The 19,131-nt window shown below is 38.3% G+C and overlaps 1 protein-coding gene across 3 annotated transcripts in view; it reads left to right on the top strand.

Annotated features, from left to right (window-relative positions):
- Positions 1–19,131, top strand: part of DDC (dopa decarboxylase) — a 73,983-nt gene that overhangs the window by 23,053 nt on the left and 31,799 nt on the right. For all 3 annotated transcript variants that reach the window (XM_030265740.4, XM_072924360.1, XM_012571823.5), the window contains exons 2-6: positions 192–428; positions 7,396–7,509; positions 8,181–8,300; positions 12,662–12,796; positions 16,520–16,663. In XM_030265740.4, coding sequence (XP_030121600.1) covers positions 228–428; positions 7,396–7,509; positions 8,181–8,300; positions 12,662–12,796; positions 16,520–16,663 — 714 coding nt within the window. In that variant the 5' untranslated portion in view covers positions 192–227. The remainder of the gene's footprint in view (positions 1–191; positions 429–7,395; positions 7,510–8,180; positions 8,301–12,661; positions 12,797–16,519; positions 16,664–19,131) is intronic.

Genomic DNA, 19,131 nt, shown 5'->3' with positions numbered 1-19,131 from the left:
AATGTGTAATTTTTGAATCTTCATCAAAGTGCTTCTACTGTTCTTCTGTGCTAAACTTATTGTCTATCTATATAAATCTAATCTATTCATATCATGACCATATGATTCTTCCTATAAATCATATGAATAACAGGTTTAAAACTAGTATAATTTTCTTTCAAAAATGATTATTTTTTCTCTTTCTTTTAAAGTGTTTTTCTGAGAATAAGCTCTAAAGTCTGATACCCATGGATGCTGCAGAATTCCGCAAGAGAGGGAAGGAGATGGTGGATTATGTTGCAGATTATCTGGAGAAGATAGAGAAACGACAGGTATTCCCAGATGTGGAACCAGGATACCTACGGCCCCTCATCGCAGACTGTGCACCCCAGGATCCTGAGAGCTTTGAGGATGTCTTTAAAGACATTGAGAAGATCATTATGCCAGGGGTAAGCAAAATTGAACTGTAGTGCAATGTTCAATACTGCATTTAGGTTTTCAAACATCTTAAAGGAAGTATGGATTTACCAACATAAGTACCCACACTGACTAACTTTTAGAAGGCAGAAGTCAGCTTTACATGTTGAATATGATCTAACTAATGTTTTTCGTTCTTCCTAGAAATAATCAAATCATTATTTTGCTTCATGCGTGGTTTGCTTTTGAAAATAATTCCCTTTCCTCCCTTGAACTGGTTAAGACAAAACTTCATAACTTTCAGTTTCATGTGATATTTTTACTGCTTTCATAGCACAGTAAATATTTTGCAAAATAGTATTTTTATTAGTGTGCTGTGCTCAAAGTGTTTCTTCAAGCTGATCTTTAAATGTTAAAATTCTCTTAGGAGACTCTTTTTATTAGAGAGTTGACTCGAAAGGATTCTTGCCAATACTTGTTCTGTTGACTTACTCTCCTAAATGTCAACGACTTCTTGTAGCTTCTAAGGCAGATGACCACTGCCTAAATATTAGTCCTTGAATAGATCAGGTTTGGACAGACAATGCAGAACATTTGACAAAGCATCTGGCATTTGTTCAGGCCTGAAATTTTCTAGTTTTTCCACTCATGATACACCTTTTTTATTTGAAATATGTACTTGTCTCCTTAGGCCTTTGAGTAGCTTGAAGAGAACTGAGTTGTTAGTAAAAGTTAATGAAGAATCTCTCCTTTGGATCTTTTCAATAAACACTTTGGATTTCTTCTCTAGATGCAGCTAGGTGATATGATTTGGATGGGACTGGACATCACAATCAAAATGGCTTTAGTCAGTGTACTATGATGCCAATTCCTCTTCACTGACCAATGTAAATATTTGATATTCAATATGATTTTATCTTGTTTTCCTTGGAGCCAGCCCTGCTATACTTTAACAGGCAACAGCTCCACTGAAGTCAATTGAAACCTCTGCACTCTTTTCAAAGATTTGAGGATGAAGTCTTAAATCTAAGGGAATTAAATCAATGCAGATTAGGTAAGAGAATTATGTCCAACACATGAAAATACTTTAATTGCTGCTCATAGATATAATTGCCTTTTCTTTTTCATTGGAGGAAAATAGTAATGTCTGTGAAATAGAAGAGAAAACACTTTGAACACTTGAGAACTTTCAATAAAATAATAACACATTAAAAAATATGAGATGAATCACTCAAGAGTAGACAGTGAGACATTGAATTCCAATTATGTCATCATGTCATGTTTTCTCTTAACTAAATTGACTTTTTCTTGATATTTACGTGCTCTGCAAACAAATTTACCTTTACAAAGTGATACATTCTGAAGAAAAATTGTTCTATCCTAAATTTTTACACTGGTGTGAAATGTTAGTGACACAAAGAACATAATATAAATCCTAGTTCTTACAGTAATTCTGATTCTACCCATGTTACTTATACTTAATTCCAAAGACTCACATGGGCACTGTATGGCACTCTCCTGTATGGTAGAGATTGGATAGTATCTCGAGATCATTTAGTCCATCACCTCTGCTCAAAGGTGAGTCAGCTAGAGCAGGTTGTTCAGGACAATGTCCAGCTGGTCACTAAATATCTCCAAGGATGAACTCTTCTGTCCTGTTCCAAAGTTGGATCACCCTCACAGTAAAAAAGCTTCTTCTTATGTTAAAGGGGAATTTTCTCTATTTCAGTTTGTGCACATTTCTTGTTGTCTTGTCACTGGGTACTTCTGAGAGGAATCTGGCTTCATCTTCTTTACACCTTCCCGTGAGGTATTTATAGACATTAACAAGGTGCCCCCTGAGCTTCCTGCAGGCTGAACAACCCCAGCTCTTTCAGGCGCTTGTCACATGACATGCAGCAAGTAATCATCTCCATGGTCTTTCACTGGAATCATTCCAGTATATCTTTGTTCCTTGTACTGGAAAACCCAGAACTGGATGTGGCATTTTTCCAGGTGTGGCCTTTCCAGTGCTGTGTAGAAGGGAAAGATCAACTCTTTTGACCTTCTGGCAGCAGTTTTATTACCATGGCCCAGAATGCTCTTGGGTCACAGTGTGTGCTGCCAGGGTGCATTGCTGGCTCATGTTCAGCTTGGCCACCAGGTCCATTTCTTCCAAGCTGCTTGCCAGCCAGTTGATCCTTGCTCTGTGTGGGGCAGGGGGATATTCCTCACCAGGTACAGGCTTTTACATTTCTTTGGTCAGCTTCATGGGATTCCTGTTGGTCCATTTCTGCAGGCAGTTAAGGTCCCTTTGAATTGCAGCATGACCACCCAATGTATCAAACACTCCTCCCACTTTTATGTCATCTGCAACATTGTTAAGGGTGCACTCTATCCCATCATCAAGGTATTTCATGAAGTACTGGCCTTTCCCCTCCCCATGTGACCTAGCCTTGAACACTTCCAGGGATGGAGCACTCACAACCTGCCTGATCAGTTGTTTCAGTGCCTCACCACCCTCACAGTAAAGAAATTTTTTTTCAAACGTATAATTGAAACCTACTCTCATTTTAAGATTCTTCCCTGATGTCCTATCACTACATGACCTTGCAAAATGTCTCTCTCCCTCTAGGCTCCCTTTAGGTACTGGAAGGCCACAGTTAGATCACCCCAAAGCCTTCTCTTTTCCAGGCTGAGCAATCCCAATTCTCTCAGCCTGTTCTCACAAGAGAGGTGCTCAATTCCTCTGATCATCTTGATATCCCTCCTCTGGACTCATTCCAATAGGTCAGTGTCCTCTCTTGTACTGGGGATCCTAGAGTGGGACACAGCAGTCCAGGTTGTCGCTGTTGAGGCAGGACGGGAATGAGAAGACTCACTCAGAAGGCTGCTGAGAGTAAAACTCCGATTTATTCAAAATACACTGCTCTTTTATACAGAGCTTCGCAAAGGCCAAATCCATTGGTTCTGAAGTGAAAACAAGCTACATCATTGGTGCAGAGTGCTTGACACACAGTGATAGAACTTAATTATAAACAATGTGAGAACAAGAGAGATAAAGAATTATTTACAGACTCTCCAGCTCTTTCCCAGGCGTCTGCCTGGCTAGAAACTCTCAGTTTCTTTTCTTTGACTGAATCTGAGTCCCACACAGGTTGGGTCACACCAGGATGGAGGAGAGGGGAAGAATCTCCTCCTTTTCCCTGCTGCCCACACTGCTTTGAATGCAGCCCAGGGTACTGCCTTCACTGCTTCTTTCCTGTAGGTAAATATGCAGACCCACACCGTGTCCCACGTTTTCGTCAGTTCCTCCACAGTTTCCTGTGTTAGGCATTTACCAATGCACTCCAGAACCCTCCTGACTGCATCCTGCTGTGTTGTCTGTCCAGCAGATGTGAGGACTATGATCTGTGAACATGAGGTTTCTTCCAGCTGTCTGAATGCTGCAGTCATGTACTTCTTCTGATCAGATGGTCTGTAGCAGACACACAACCCCAAATATTGCCCATTTTGTTATCTTCACCAGTTGTGACTCACAAGTTCTTGACTGGCTCATTGTCCATTCTTAGGAAGAGGCCAGTACGTTCCTGCTGTTCTCTTCCATAAAGGACCACTCCTCTGCCTCACCTTCCTGGTCTGACCTTCCTGAAGAGCCTGTCCTCATCTGCTGCAGAACTTCAGTCATGCAAGCAATCCCACAGCATCTCTGTGATCTCAGTGAAATCACAGCCCTGTACCTGCACACAGCTTTTTGTTTCCTTCTGTTTGTTCCCCATGTGTTGTGCCACAGCTTATAGGTGCTTCAGAGAGACACTCGTTTGTCTTGATTCCCCAGAAAAGATGTGAGAGCTCCTCGGTCCTGCCCTTGCCCTGATGCTGCCCTCTCAGCACTTCCTAATTTATGTGGATGTACTGGGGATCAGTCTGCTTTAGCCTTAGCTTCTTTCTGAGTCCTCTCATGTCCACATTACCCTTCCCTCTTCGCTTGCCAGCTTGGTCCATGTTCCTCCCTTGATTGTGGGTTTTCCTCTCCTTCCCTCATCATTCCTAGTTTAAAACTTTCCTTACCAGGTTATCCAGCCAATATGCAAAGATATTTTTGCCCTAATTGTTCAGGTTATATTTTCCCTTAATCTTCTTCCTGTGTTTTTCCTGACAAGAATAACATTTAAAAATACATCTACTGTTTTTCATCTATAAAATTTACCCAATGTTTGACCAGGGAATGTCTTATATCCATTTTATAAATGAAGAACTTCAGAAAGGGCTTTTTCAGGAAGAATAAGTAATATGGCATATCATAAACCCTTGTTTTTCCTGTAAGCTGTTGGTGGCCCATAAGTGATTCTTGTTTCATTCATGCTGACAACTTTACTGTGTTATTTGTGTTCAGATATTTGCTACTTATTGTATGACTAGAAGTGTGAAAATGGTGTTCCTTCAGAAGGGCAGGGGTCAGTTAATTGTGTGAAGTGATACTAATGCAGTATCTATTGCTGTCTTCACCCTCTAGGAGAAGAGTAGTGAAACTTCTTTATGGGGACTTACTGTGAAATTTAAGGTAGACCTTCACCGACAGTCCACCCGATGATAATGACAATAATGGCACTAGGTTCCTGATTCAGAGATAGAGGGAATAACTGCAGAACTCTGATCTCCATAGTAGGAAAGGATCTGCATGTAAAAATATCAGTCACCTTTAACACTCAGATTTGCTTTGCTGTCCTTTTTTTCTAGAGCCAAAAATGATCAAGTGTAGTTGTAGCTGCAAATAGTAGTACTCAAGATGCTAATTTTCCTCATATTGGATCCATTAATCTGTGAGTTTTCAGCTGAAGTACCTATCCTTAGTATGTGGTAAAGGAAGACTATTGCTTAGACTAAGCAAACCAGATAAAAACATCCGTAGAAGAACTCTTGGAAATAGAATGTCTCTGAGAAACACTAGAGTGGTAATTAGAGTGAATCCAAGACATTTGTATATTATTATTTATCAGCAGAGGGCAAAAAAGCCAGGCATCAATTATGTCAGGCTCTTTGCAATATCTGACTAAGTGTATCTGTTCCAACATGGTGAAAAAAAAGAATTTTACAGCTGCTTCAAGGGAAGGGGGAAGGGAAATGGAGGCAGGAGGAAGGAGCACAGCTGCACTTGCCCCAGGGCTTTTAGCTTTTTCCGCTTTATGTGAGTGGTGCAACTGGAATCTGCTGTGTTTCATCAAGCAAGTGGCTCCCAGCAAGCAGTCAGTGTAACTTGATTAACCTAAGATGAATGTCACAAGTCTTACAGAGCACAGAAGATTAGAGCTGGGGAGATGAACAGTGGCAGCTCTGGCTTATTATGGGTGAAAGTCTGTGCATGTAGATCCTATCAGGGACCACTGCTTCTTGAATATTTTATTGTTTTCCTGTAGAGAACCACGTCCCATCCAGAGATTTTTTCCTGATTTGTGAAGGAAGACATTTGCCACAGAGCTCTAAAATTTTGTTACTGCAAAGAAGGATATCCTGACCAAATATGAGATACAGCTGAAAAAGTTCACAGTGGATTGTCTTTGGATAACTGATTTGACATGTTTCAACCTAGTGACCATTAAAAATGAAATCTTGAACATAGCAGTTTCAGGGCTAGTTTAGACAGTGGAAAATTGTAATGGATAGGGGTTTTCATGTGAAAGAGACAGGCACATTTGAAATTGGTACACTGCCACAAAGAAAATTATACCTGATTCACTCTGTCAAGAGTTAAGACAGTTTCCCCTTAGCATGGGCCGTATCCCTTAAAGAGGAGCTGGTTGTTGGCATAAGGAAGGTTAGATGATGAAAGAAAGGGATTATTTGCAGCATGCAGAACAGTGTGGTACAGCAATCTCTGAGTTAGCTCTAGAACCAGAAACTTTATCACAGACTGGGAAGAGGGAGTGTAAAAGCTAAAATTCGTCAGAGAATGAAAGCGGAACAAAACAGCACAGAAACACTGAACTCAGATGAGAGAATGAGTCATACTATCCTCCAGCTGTAACAGAAGAATTCCAGTATTAAAAAGGAAACAAAATGATGTAAGAAAAGGCTAGCCTTCAATATATCTGCAACCTCTCTAGACTTCCAGCCACGAAAAAAATGAATCTTACATAGATCTGCTGAATTCTTGCTTATAGCTGTGGAAGCACTTTTCTCAAAAACTTTCCTTTTACCTGGAATGTAAAAGCTGGTTTTATGAAAGATCACTTATCACATTATTTCCACTGAACACTGCTGTGTGGCTGTGCATTTCCTGCTTTCAAATTTTCTTAGATTGGTGTTGTGGAGCACTGTCAAGTATCTCACAGATCCTTGAAATTGCTTGAATGTTACATAAGAGAATTCTAAACATTGCTTTGGCAAGCCAATTGACTGCCATTTATGCAGTGACCGTGTTCTCTCATATTAGTTCATAAAAGGTGGAATTGTGTGTAAATCACAACTTGTTAAAGGGAGATGAGAGTTTAATTTTCTACAGAAGGTATTGTATACCTTCTGGTGGTGAGAAGCTGTTTGCTCAGATTCACAGGCTGAGAATTAACAAACAACATGAGAGTGTAGACAAGAATGTTCTGTGGACTTCTGCTGCGCTGAAAACACTCTGACTATGTCTATTGCATGACAGAGATGGAAAACCAAAATACCAGAGAGTCCCTGATTGTAGAGACTCAAGAGCAGTGAGCCTGAGCTTGCACAGCAGCTCAGGCTGCCATGACCCACTCAATTCTTGTCTTCTAGGAAGAAAAATGGAGAACTGATTTTGGAGCTGTTGGAGGGGGTTGGGGTGAGAACATACTTATTTTTATTTTGAGTAAAAGATGGATAAAAAATCATAAAAAAAAACAAGGTAAGTTTTTCTAAAAGATGGGATCCTGTGTTACAGCCAGCTAGTCAAGAACTGTTGGCTTGTCATGACCTCTAACCTTTTTTGATTTTGTGACAATTTGTTTCTGCTTCCTGTATTAGTTAAAAATAACTATTTTCTGCTTAATACAGGTGACTCACTGGCACAGTCCGTACTTTTTTGCCTACTTCCCTGCAGCCTCTTCCTTTCCAGCTCTTCTTGCAGATATGTTGTGTGGTGGAATAGGATGTGTGGGCTTCTCTTGGGTGAGTTTACTCTGGTGTGTGGTAATGGTGCTTCACCTTGCCAGGATTTTAAGCATTTCTGTAACATTCTACAATGAAATTATTGATTATTAGCAGTGAAGTCACAGGAGTATTTTTGTAGGTAAATTTCCTTGATTAATTAAGGGTTTTCATATAGATACCCTGAATGATTCCAGGAATAAAAGGTTATTTCCTCATAAAAGTTTTGCTCTTGAAAAATCACCAACATTTAGAGTTAGTGATAGCAATGGAAACATACTGGTAATCCATTAATAAGTATGACTACAGTTTAGCAGCCATTGTTGTTATTTCTCTTTTCATCTGGGTGAATGGAAAATTTTCTTAAAACCCCCACATTCATATGAAGTATACCCTTCTCAAAAGAGGCTGGTATTTGATCTTGAGAAAAAATATGCAAGATGCAAATCCTAGCTTTGACATTTGATAGTCATGGTTCTATGTAAGGCCTATTTTGACATTTTTTAGTAAGTGTTAGAAACTATATGCACAAAATGGTCTTCAGGTCCCTAACTTGGCTGGTGACATTAGTCATCTATTCTCTTCCTTTATGGCAAAGGAAAGAGAGAAGGAGAATTATTCTTGCTCTGGTAGATCTGATTTCTCTTCATGGTCTAGAGAGATTATTCTCTCTGCTCTGTTTTTCAACACAGGCTGCAAGTCCAGCTTGCACAGAGCTGGAGACTGTCATGCTGGATTGGCTTGGGAAGATGGTTAATTTGCCTGAGGAGTTTTTAGCTGGGAAGGATGGCCAAGGTGGAGGAGTCATTCAGGTAAGAGGGGACATGAAAAATAGAATACAGATTGAGTGTGTGAAATCATGATTTTGTAAAAATTTTATACTAGGACACTAATGAAGGATTTTTTTTTTTTTTTTGCTGCCACATGGGTTCCTTTCTAATTTCCAGAAGGAATGATGGTCTGTGAAAATATTTATAGGTGGGCAGGATCATTCATGAAAGTTATGCTTTTGTTTTTAGAGCAGCTGATTTCTAAAACACTTCTCAGTAAAGAATTGTTAGTAGTTAAATTTAAAATTTAGGCTTAAAATTCAAATCAGAATTGAGGATGGAGACTTTAATATTTTACTCAGTGAACTGAGCTCATACTTACCAACAATATGCAGCAATGTTACATAGTTGAGGTTAGAAGTCTACCTTTGATATGTGCAATTGTTTAATTCAGTCAGTTTCCACAGAACACTGGAGATGAACTTTGAAAAATAAAAATAGCAGAATGTAGTAAAACGTATATAAATTTTTTGCCAAAGAAGTTGAACTTTCTTTTAAGTTTTTCTTATATAACAAATGGAAATATCAGAATATTATAATAAAACGGAGAGCTGTTTAAAATGTGAACCTAAGCAGTTCTATCAATAGATAATACAATCTTGAGACTACACTGCATATCCAAACTAGAAAAAAGCCCCCAGACTTTGACATTGACTACTGAATGAAACTTACAATGTCTGAGCTGATAACCTGAACAATAATGAATATATCACCAATGGGCAATCTTATATGCATAATAGAGCTACGTTTATCAGCCACGGCTCCACTAGCACATGGTCATTCTGCAAATGCAACTCTGGTCACAGCTATTAATCTATCTAAAATAGATTTCTTTTGTGAAAAAGATTGAAATTTAAATAACTGTTCTGTGCTCCTATGATAATCTCTGGAGTCTGGTCATTGAAGGCCAGGGCACAATCCATTTTATCCTAAGACAGGCTTCCAATACACATCTGATTTAAATGCTAGAACTGGGGGCTTCTTTTCTTTGATCTCAGATGCAAATGCTTACAGTATATTCCAGTGAATTCTTTCCAACATCTTCCCAGGAAAGAATGAATTTAATCCAAATGCTGTCATTGTCCTAGATGGACCTGCACCTACACCAGTGTATTTCCAGTGTAGTTCTTCACTCATCTGCTTGCCCTGTTAGTATCTTTATCATTACAATTGCTAGGGAGGGCTTTGTATTCAAGAAATCAAGCTTCCCTCATGCATCATAGCAGCATCTCTTTTGAACCAGTTAAAGCAGGCAATTATGCCTGATTGTTATCAGCAGGAAATATTGCCCCTCCAGGCTGACAGTGCTGGATTGCCCATAATTTTCATCAGAAACTGGTCATTTTCAGAATCAAAAGTGGGCTCTCTGTTCCAGCTTATGATGCAGTCATTTGGGCTGCAGATCTTCTTGTCTTGCTCTTGAAACAATAATGATCCAAGCAAGAGAGCGTGAGGCAAAGACAACATGTGTGCAAGTGCCAGTCATTCTGTTCCTAAATGCCAAGTAATTATTGTGCTATTGGGTAAAACCGAGCCTGTGAAAATTGCCTCTTAATTACATTTGAAAGTCTATGTCAATATGAAGCACTTTGTTATTCTGTGCAAGATGGCACTTCAAAATGGCAAAAGATGAAAGAAAATTTCAGTTCAGAGCTCTGGTGGACATGAACATCAGCTCTCGCTGATATTTCTCTGCCTCTTGAGCCTGCTTGCCATGGCAACCTTTGTTTGCCTGTGGTAAAAGCAAAGGTATCATCATCCTTCACTTAATGCAGAATACAGCATTCAAGAGGAGAAAAAACAGCTTTCAAAAATAAGCGAGAAAGCAAGTTTCTTCGTGAAGTTTGTAACCTGCTGTTCATTCTAGATAAATTGCTGGAAAGTGTACCTGCTTTGAATTTTAAAGAGTTTTCTTGCTCTGCAAAGAAAAAATATTTTAGGGGGTGAGACAAAATTATCTTTGGCCTGGCAAAGAACACTGCTGATTTATCTTACTCGTCAGTTAGCCAAGTAGTTCAAGAACCAAGGTGGCTTTTCTTCCTCAGAAATATTTAGCACAAGACTTTGGTGCCAAGTTTATAGAAGAGCATTGCAAACCAGGCTCTGCAAGCAGTGTAAAAAGCTTTAGTGTAGAAAAGGTGACTCAGTATTAAAAAAGTGGTTTATGGAAACTGAGGCAAGGGGAAAAAGCCTGTGTCTATCATGAGATGTCCAAAAGAATTACCAGGTTGCTGGATTAAGGTACCTTTAGGCTATCTCCCAGCTGCATATCAGGAGGCAAAATTCAGCTGGGCAACAGGCCCTTTTCTTTTCATCCTTGTTTCTGTAAAAAGAAATCGATACAAGAACTGTTGTATTCATTGACTATGCACCAGCATAGATGAAGAGTCAGAATATCTTAGTGCACTCCTTAGGAAGTGGAGGCTACTCTTCTGCCTAAGTCATTTGCCCATTAAGCCAGGTGATCACCAGAATAGTGGGAGCCCAAATTTCCAGATCTCAAATTAATGCCTTAACCTTTGTAATTTCTTACAGCCATTTTTTTAATGTATTAATGCCCATTTTTGTAATATGTGTATTTCATTCATGTCCTGGAAATGCACTAACAGTATAAATAGTTATTTTATTTCAGCTATTTTGAATTTTTAGGCTGAAAAAGTAGGAAGATATCTTCATGTTCTGATATTGTGATAAGAACTCTGTCTGGCTACAGACCATACACAGAATAGCATTATTTGAGGAGATTGCCAAATTATGTTTTCTGGAATTAATAGATCAAATTTCCTTGGCCCCTTGCCTTCACATGCAAGTTCTACTTTACTTCACTAAAAGGAGTAATTGTATCCTAATTCCATACTGCATCTGTAATAATTCCCTCAGTTGCCATAATACTGTATGCAGCAGCAACAGCAGGTATAAAAAATGCACAAAAAATGCAAACTACTGCACAAAACTCTCCAGCTTGTGTTTATGCCTTGGGGTGTACATTCCTCAAATCTCACACTACCAGAAAGGCAGATAAAATATATTCATCATTGGCAATACATTCATTGAATGTTCTGGGATTGTCCTTTTCCCTGATTACTCCGTTGAATTTCAGCTGGATTGCATTCATTCACTGTTGAGATGTTGACGTGTGTAGAAGGGAGCTTGGTCTCATATGAATAGCTCAGCCAGCTTCAGTGTAGGAGAAAGTCTGAACTCACTGGGATCATTCTCAAATATGAAATCCGTCAGATCAGGCTCATCTTCAGGGAAATCACTTTCCAAATATTTAAACATTTGTTGTAATTAGTAAATATACTCAAGTCTTCAACAGAGGTAGGAGAGAATTTTGGTATAGGACAAGAAACATCACTCCAAAATTAATTTGCTGACACAGGGTTATTTCTGAGACATAGATACTAAAATAAGTGACTCTATTCAGAGCCCTGTTATGATTCACATGATATTTAATCAACTTTGAAAATACCTAAAAACTTCATCTTGCTTAGAGACTCCCCAGTACATTGAAATTTATGAGTATGTATTTGCAAACTGATACTTATAGTTTAAAAGGTATAGTTTAGGGCATGTTTCAGGTACATTTTCTAGATGAAAACTGTATAAAGAATTTCTGGGAAGTTGTATTCTGTGAAATTTACTGATAAATTGATACAAAAAAATTATTTTTGTTATCACAGAGTATCCAAGGCACATTTTAAACTGATGGTTTGTGAGTCAAAGTGCAATTCAGAAATAGGGTGTCACTGTTCCTTTCATCTTCATTGGTGATGAAGAAAACATATGTAGCTAATACTTTGAAGTACAAATAGCTATATTGAATCATAGCAGTTTTGGTTTTTCAGTGGTTTTTCTTCTCCTTTAGTCACAATAATTTACTTGCCCAAGGCAGTTCTAATATGGAAGAAGGCATATAACTAGACACTTGATAGAAGTGAGAGTTGGCATTCAGGTTGTGATGGAACTTAAATGTGCAGAAATCCAGAGTAACAGTTACTGTGACATTGTTATGAATTAACAGTGGATTGGTGCCTGGTTTGAGAGCCTTCTCAAATACATTTAAGTCTGTGATTCCAGCTTTCTAGCACTTGGTTGCAAGGCTGTTGCCTAAACTAAACAGGCATAGAGATTTAAGAGAACAGGCATTGGGAAAGAGGAGACCAAGATCAAACAGAGATTCCTCCCTTGCTGTCAGACATATTTTTAAAAAACATGAGATTGCAGTTTCTCATCTGCATTTTCTGTTAACTACTTCACAGATTAACACAGAATGAATGTCGCTTTTCTTCTGCTGCTTCAAAATGTTTTTATTTTGAATCTTCCCTCAATTTATCCCACAGGGAAGTGCAAGCGAGGCCACCCTGATTGCACTGCTTGCTGCAAGGACAAAAACTATCAGACAGGTACAGTCAGAGAAGCCTGAGCTGACAGAAACAGAGATCATGGGCAGGCTGGTGGCTTATGCTTCTGATCAGGTGAGTACCTCTCATTAACTTGGAAACACAGTGTCTATAGATAACAATTTCAGCCATCTGAATAGGTAGGTGAATTTAGTATATACTCTTTGGGCTGGTGACTGTTTGATTTTGGTTGTTTAAATCTTACTGTATATCATAAATGTGTTCCACCGGGGTCTGTATTGGGATCAGGGTTGTTTAATATCTTTCTTAATGACATAAGTAAAGGGATCAAGTGTACCCTCAGCAAATTTGGAGATGACAGCGAGCTGAGTTGTGCAGTTGACACACCTGAAGGGTGGGATGCCATCCAGAGGGACCTGGACAAACTTGAAAATTGCTCCATGGGAATCTCATGAGGTTTAATAAGACCAAGTTCAAGGTGCTGCACCTGGATCAGGGCAACTCCCACAACCAACATAGGCTGGGGGGGATGAAGAGATGGAGAGCAGCCCTGCGCAGAAGGACTCGGGAGTGCTGGTGGGTGAGAGGCTGAACATGAGCTGGCAAAGTGTGTTTGCAGTCCAGAAAGCCAAACATGTCCTGGGCTGCATCCAAAGCAGTGTGGCCAGCCGGGCCAGGGAGGGGATTCTGCCCCTCTGCTCTGCTCTGCTCTGCTCTGCTCTGGTGAGACCCCACCTGCAATGCTGCATCCAGCTCTGGGGGCCCCAGTCAACCTGTTGGAGTGAGTCCAGAGGATGGACATGAAGATGATCAGAGGAATGAAGTACCTCTTCTATGAGAAAAGGCTGAGAGAATAAGGATTCTTCAGCCTGGAGAAGGGAAGGCGTTGGAGTGCCATAATTATGACTTAAAGCCTATAAGAAAGACATGGTGGGACTTTTTACAAGACCATGTAGTGACAGAACAAGGGGGAATGATTTTAAACTCTGAGTAGAGTGATTATATTAAAGAAATTCTTTATTGTGGGAGTGGTGGGGCACTGGAACAGGTTGTCCATAGAAGTTGTGGATGTCCTACCTCTGGCTGTGTTCAAGCCCCAGATGTATGGGGTTCTGTGCAACCTGGTCTAGTAGAAGATGTCCCTGCCCATGACAGTGGGATTTTCACTAGTTGATCTGTAAGGTTCCTTCCAACCTAAGCCATTCTATGATTCTGTGGTAAGTGAACTGTAATGTCATGTGTGCTATCATAATATAAAGGATAAATGTCCAGATGTCAGTATCTTTATAAAGAGCTTGTTTGAAGTAAATAAAGATCATTAAATAAGATATTAATTTCAGTCATGTTTAGTAAGTCCAGGGTACCTTTTGTTACATCCAGTCTTCTATGTCCATCTGTGCATACAGTATTTTCTTCCTACAAGTACATGTGCAAGCAAACACACATACATCCTCCGTATATGCATACATGGGTACAGATGCATGTACACAGAAAAACCTAGTACATGAATATAAAGCAAATCAGTCACAGTACTTGAAGAAGCCAAAACTTTTTTTTTCTTTTAAAAAAGAAAACCTTTAAGATATCAGTCTGCCAATCCAACTAAGAAATCTTGTAAGGAAACAAAATGTAATCCTTGATTTCTGACTGTGAGTGGTATTTAGCAGACTGAGTTACACTAAATTCTCAGCAGGCCGTGACTATGAGAGGCTTTAAGGTTAATGAAAACAAATTCTGTTCATGTGAGTTCTGCTGCTGCTATGTTTCTGACACAGTAATCCTACTAAAGGGCCATGCAATGTTGTTTCTCTTAATATGTGTGACATTTTCTTACCTACATGTCAATGAGACAGAAAAAAACACCCTCTCATAGTACTTACTGTTTATTTTAAAATAATATCTGATGTGCAGAGTAAAATGGCCAGATTTCAGCCTTACTTTGATTTGCTACTAAGTGTATGTTAGAGAGTGCTGTAGAAGAAGTTAACACTACACTTGCTCTTTTCTGCTGGGAAGAGGGATTACATTTGCATGGTGACAAGATTCAAGACAAGAAAATATGAGAAAAGATAACTGCTTTCAAGAAGCACAAAGGATATTTATCCTTTCTTTTTTGTTTTTTTGGGACCCTCAGGTCAGTGTTGCGCAGACCACCAGTCCCAGGGCTCTGACCCAGTGATGCACAAAACCTTTTACTTGTTTTGACTTTTTTGTCCCATATAAGAGGCTGATCTGAAATGAGGACTGACAGTCTTTCCTGCCTACTGAAGGTCAGGGGATCGTATGTTTACAGAAGGATTTGCCTTAAGATACTGCTGACCTTTCCAAGCAGATTGTTGTCGACCTCACTGTTCCTTCTGCATTAAGAACAGACCTGTGTGACTCATAGACAAGAATCCATGAAAGAAAGTTCAACGCAAGCCATTCTGTGGGAGGGAAGACCATTCACTGATAGAGTCCAACAATAGCAGAATGCATTTGGAAAAGAATCTTGCTGCAGTTTTTGAGTCTTGAGGAAGCAATTTAGGGGTTCTGACTGGCTAACAACCTCAGTGTATTACTGTAGTTTGCTTATTTGCAATTCTAGTATAAATAAGTTCTAAAATACATTTTTTATTGTACACTTGAATGAATTACGGTATTGCTATGCCACACACCTCATTTTCCACCTAAAAAGTTATATTTAAAGTCTAGGCTTCCAAATTTTCTCCAGTTGGTGCCTAATTAGTTACCAAAGCACATTAAAAAGAGGTGCTACTGAGATACAAATAAATGGTACATCTGTCTTTAAAACATGTCATTCTAGAGATGTTAAGCTGAAAGGCAAAAAACATCATCTAGTCTAGTTCAACAAAAATCTGGATTGTTATTTTTGTGATTATATGCTAAATTAAAATAGAATTAATAAGCAGTCTTAGGCACTGGCAAGAATCAAAAGGAGGTTGTGAATGAGAATAGTCATGATATGAAAAGGTGAGGCATTTTCTTCTTTCAAATTAATGATGATTAACGAAACTATAAAAGGTAAAATAGCTTTTCTGTTTCTTTGTTTCAATCGTGCTTTAAAGGAGATTATTCTCTGGCTAATGTACCATTCATTGTCAATGGAGTTTTTGTTTCTGTTATTATTCTATTGTACTTCACAAATTTGTGAGAATTTCTTAGTGATAACTTTGTTTTTATTTACAGAGATGTGATTTATTTTCTAAAACAATATTGTTTCAGGGGGATTCAAATGAAGTGAGTTGTAAATAAAATAACATATTGGGAATGATCCTTACTCGCCTAAAAAAGTGAATGAATGATCAAACCACAATTTAGCCAGTATGTAATCAGAAAAAAATGGTCATGTAAGAAAGTATCTGTCTGTACCATACTGTGACATGTATAATTTTAGAGTTCAGAAAAGCTATACACCATAAAAATATGCTAGCAAGCACTAAATCATTATCAGACAAGATGATCATCTGCACATCTTTTGATTGATCTAGAGCCAAATCCTGAAGCTCTACATCAATCCTACCATGTAAATTAAGGCTCTCACTAAGGTTAATGGAACTCTTGTCTAATGTGATCATGGCAATGGCCTCAAGGATGTCAGGGTTGCTATTAGTTTATTTTTTGTGTGTGTATTTATGTAAATGTATATGTATATATGTGTCCATCTACCTATAGGAAAGGTGGAGAAGTATGTACCTATTACATACCATCAACAGTCTAAGGATCTCAAGTATGGCTTTACTTGAAAGGACTTACTTTTTTAGTTTGTAAATTCAAATGAACATCTTACATTCCAGTGAAAGGTATTGGTCTTAAAACTTGCCCATTTCCTTGTAGGCTCATTCATCTGTGGAAAGGGCTGCACTAATTGGTGCTGTGAAGATTAAAAATGTTCCTTCAGATGCCACATTTAGTGTTTGTGGTTCAGCCCTGAGGAAAGTTCTGGATGAAGACAAAGCTGCTGGTCTGATACCATTCTTTGTGAGTACTGGATTTTAACAAAACAGTGAATTTAATGCTTCTGATAATAGGCTTTTGACATGAATAGATGGTCTCGTCCCTAACAGAGGCACTGGTAGGCAGCTGGGCCAGAATACTGGGAGAGGTTCCATGAGTGTTCTTCACATGCCTTTTGTGGAAGAGGAGAAAATAATTTCAGCAGCTGGTTGCACTTCTCAGCAAAATTATGTTTGGAGTAAATTTTGTAGTTGCATGTAGTCCTGCAGTTTTAATCTAATTCTTGAATTCTGAACTGTTTACCTTTATTTTTCAGGTTCCAACTTATTTACAAATAAAGCAAGTTTAAAGCCAAGAAATTAAATGATGCTATCTCAAGCTCAGGTGTCTTCAAGAAACAATAGTTTCCTCCTGATAGTACTTTAACAAAAAAATGAACTGCCAGGATATACCCCAAACATCATCAAGATCAGACATAGTTAGGTACTTGTAAGTATGTAATTAATCTCTAGCAAGTGAGCTAAAGAGAATGTAGCTGTAGAAACTTTAGGTGTCACCACTTCTTCTTATCTGTCCCCCTTTTTTTTCCTAGAGATTCATGCTTCCACAGCAGTATAGCAAAGGCAAATATAGTTATGTCTCAGTAGCTTAAGCTCATAATCCCCCAAGTTTTGACACAGAGCATTGTTAGAGTAGATAAAACTCTAAAGTTTGGTTCTATCATGATAAGTACCTGATCAAAAAGAAAAATTGCTTATTCATCAGATCTGCTTCTCCTGGCAATTCAGAATACTATGTTATTACTTCAAGTTAAAACAAGATTTTGCCATTTGGTTTTCTCTCATGAAGTAAGTAACTTCTGTTGTGGTTTTGTACATCACTAATAAAATTCTTTGCTTATTTCCAAGCATTATGCTCTACTAAACTTGATAAAGACCACAGGCTGTATAGATTTATTAAGGAGTATAACATGCTACAGAGAATATGTTTTTACTGGCCTCCACTGAAGAGAAAATCTTCACACAACTAATTTAGAAACTGAGAACTTCAGAAATTAGATTTTTTAAGAAATTCAAAAATAAGTCACTTTTTTTTCACAGAAAAGTCATGTCTGACAATGGTTATTTCTTTTCTTTCATGCTGTAACATTTTGAAAAGGGATAATGTGAGTTTAATTTCTATGAACTGTTTTCAGAAGACTTGGAGGATTAAGCTTGCTTATACTCATGGATTAGTGCCAAATGGGACAAAGAAGCTTAAATTTCACCAGGATCTTTTGAAAATATAATGGTTTTACTCTTTTTGTTATTAACCTTTAGAGAATGTTTTTATGTAATATGAGGATGACTAGAATGAAAAGTGGTTTTCATATGTGCAGGATGCTGCTAATTTCTAGGATGCTTAGAACTAGCAAGTCCTTAGGATGACCAAGCACATCCTGTCAATTGCTTTATAATACAACAAGATTCTGACTGATAAAAAAGCATTTCTAGGGATTCCAAAAATAATTTTTTTTCTGTGGGATGCACCTGTTGAGGTGAAGAACATGCCACAAGGCATGTTTTATTTCTCTCTGTTATGATCCCAGCTCATAATACCTTATACAGCATTTCTATTTCTATCTCTCACTGTTAATTTTAAATAATTACAAAGACAGGATATCACATCTTCATGCAGTAACTATAAATGTCCTTTCCTCAGCTTTGGTTCATTAGCAAAAAAAAATGCAGCTTGACCCTCATAAATATTCAGGTCTTATTAATTTTTCTATGCATACAAGAGAAAAAAAATTCTAATTTATGTATTCAGTGATACCTTTACAAAGGCTGATATAACTGCTGTTTTTCTTCCTCTGTTTGTTTAGCTGTGCATGCTTTCAAAGACAGCAGGGTCTCTGTCTGAATTAATACAGCCTATATCAATTCTTCCCTATATTTGTGTACATAAAATATATCAGCTTTAGCTTAAACTAGATCTCATTATCAGTATGGCTGTCCTCTTAACTTAAAAGGTGTGTTAATTCTCTGTCATGCTGAGCAGCAGTCCATGCACTGTATTAGTGCTCCCTTTTTTGGCTTGTGGATTTCAAAAGCCTTTCCATTTCTTTTGTTCTTGAGTAATTTGATGCTGTTGTATTTTGTTCTGGCGACAAAGATATTCTCATTGCCAAGGAAACACCTTACGCCACTTGATTCCTTGTTTCCCTGTATTCACTGATGCTTCACTAAAGGGAGTGATTCAACATCAAAGCAGTAAGTTTGATGGAAGAAATTCTGCCTGAAGAGACTTGTGACAGCAGAGACATCATTCCTAATGAAGATGTCTTGTTTGCATCCCAGCTGCTACAGTCTCCCTTAGAAGCAAGAAAAAGTTTTGTAAGCGATTAAAAAGAAAATACAAGTAAATTGCAATGCCTTATAGGCATGTTCCTCTTCTTATTCTTAATGAATAAATGAAGAATCATTATACTGAGCTTGATAGCAGTGCTTTCC

This window comes from Taeniopygia guttata, chromosome 2, assembly GCF_048771995.1.
Source record: "Taeniopygia guttata chromosome 2, bTaeGut7.mat, whole genome shotgun sequence".
NCBI classification, from domain to species: domain Eukaryota; kingdom Metazoa; phylum Chordata; class Aves; order Passeriformes; family Estrildidae; genus Taeniopygia; species Taeniopygia guttata.
Note: the sequence above shows the minus strand (reverse complement) of the source record. Positions and strands in the feature narration are given on the sequence as shown.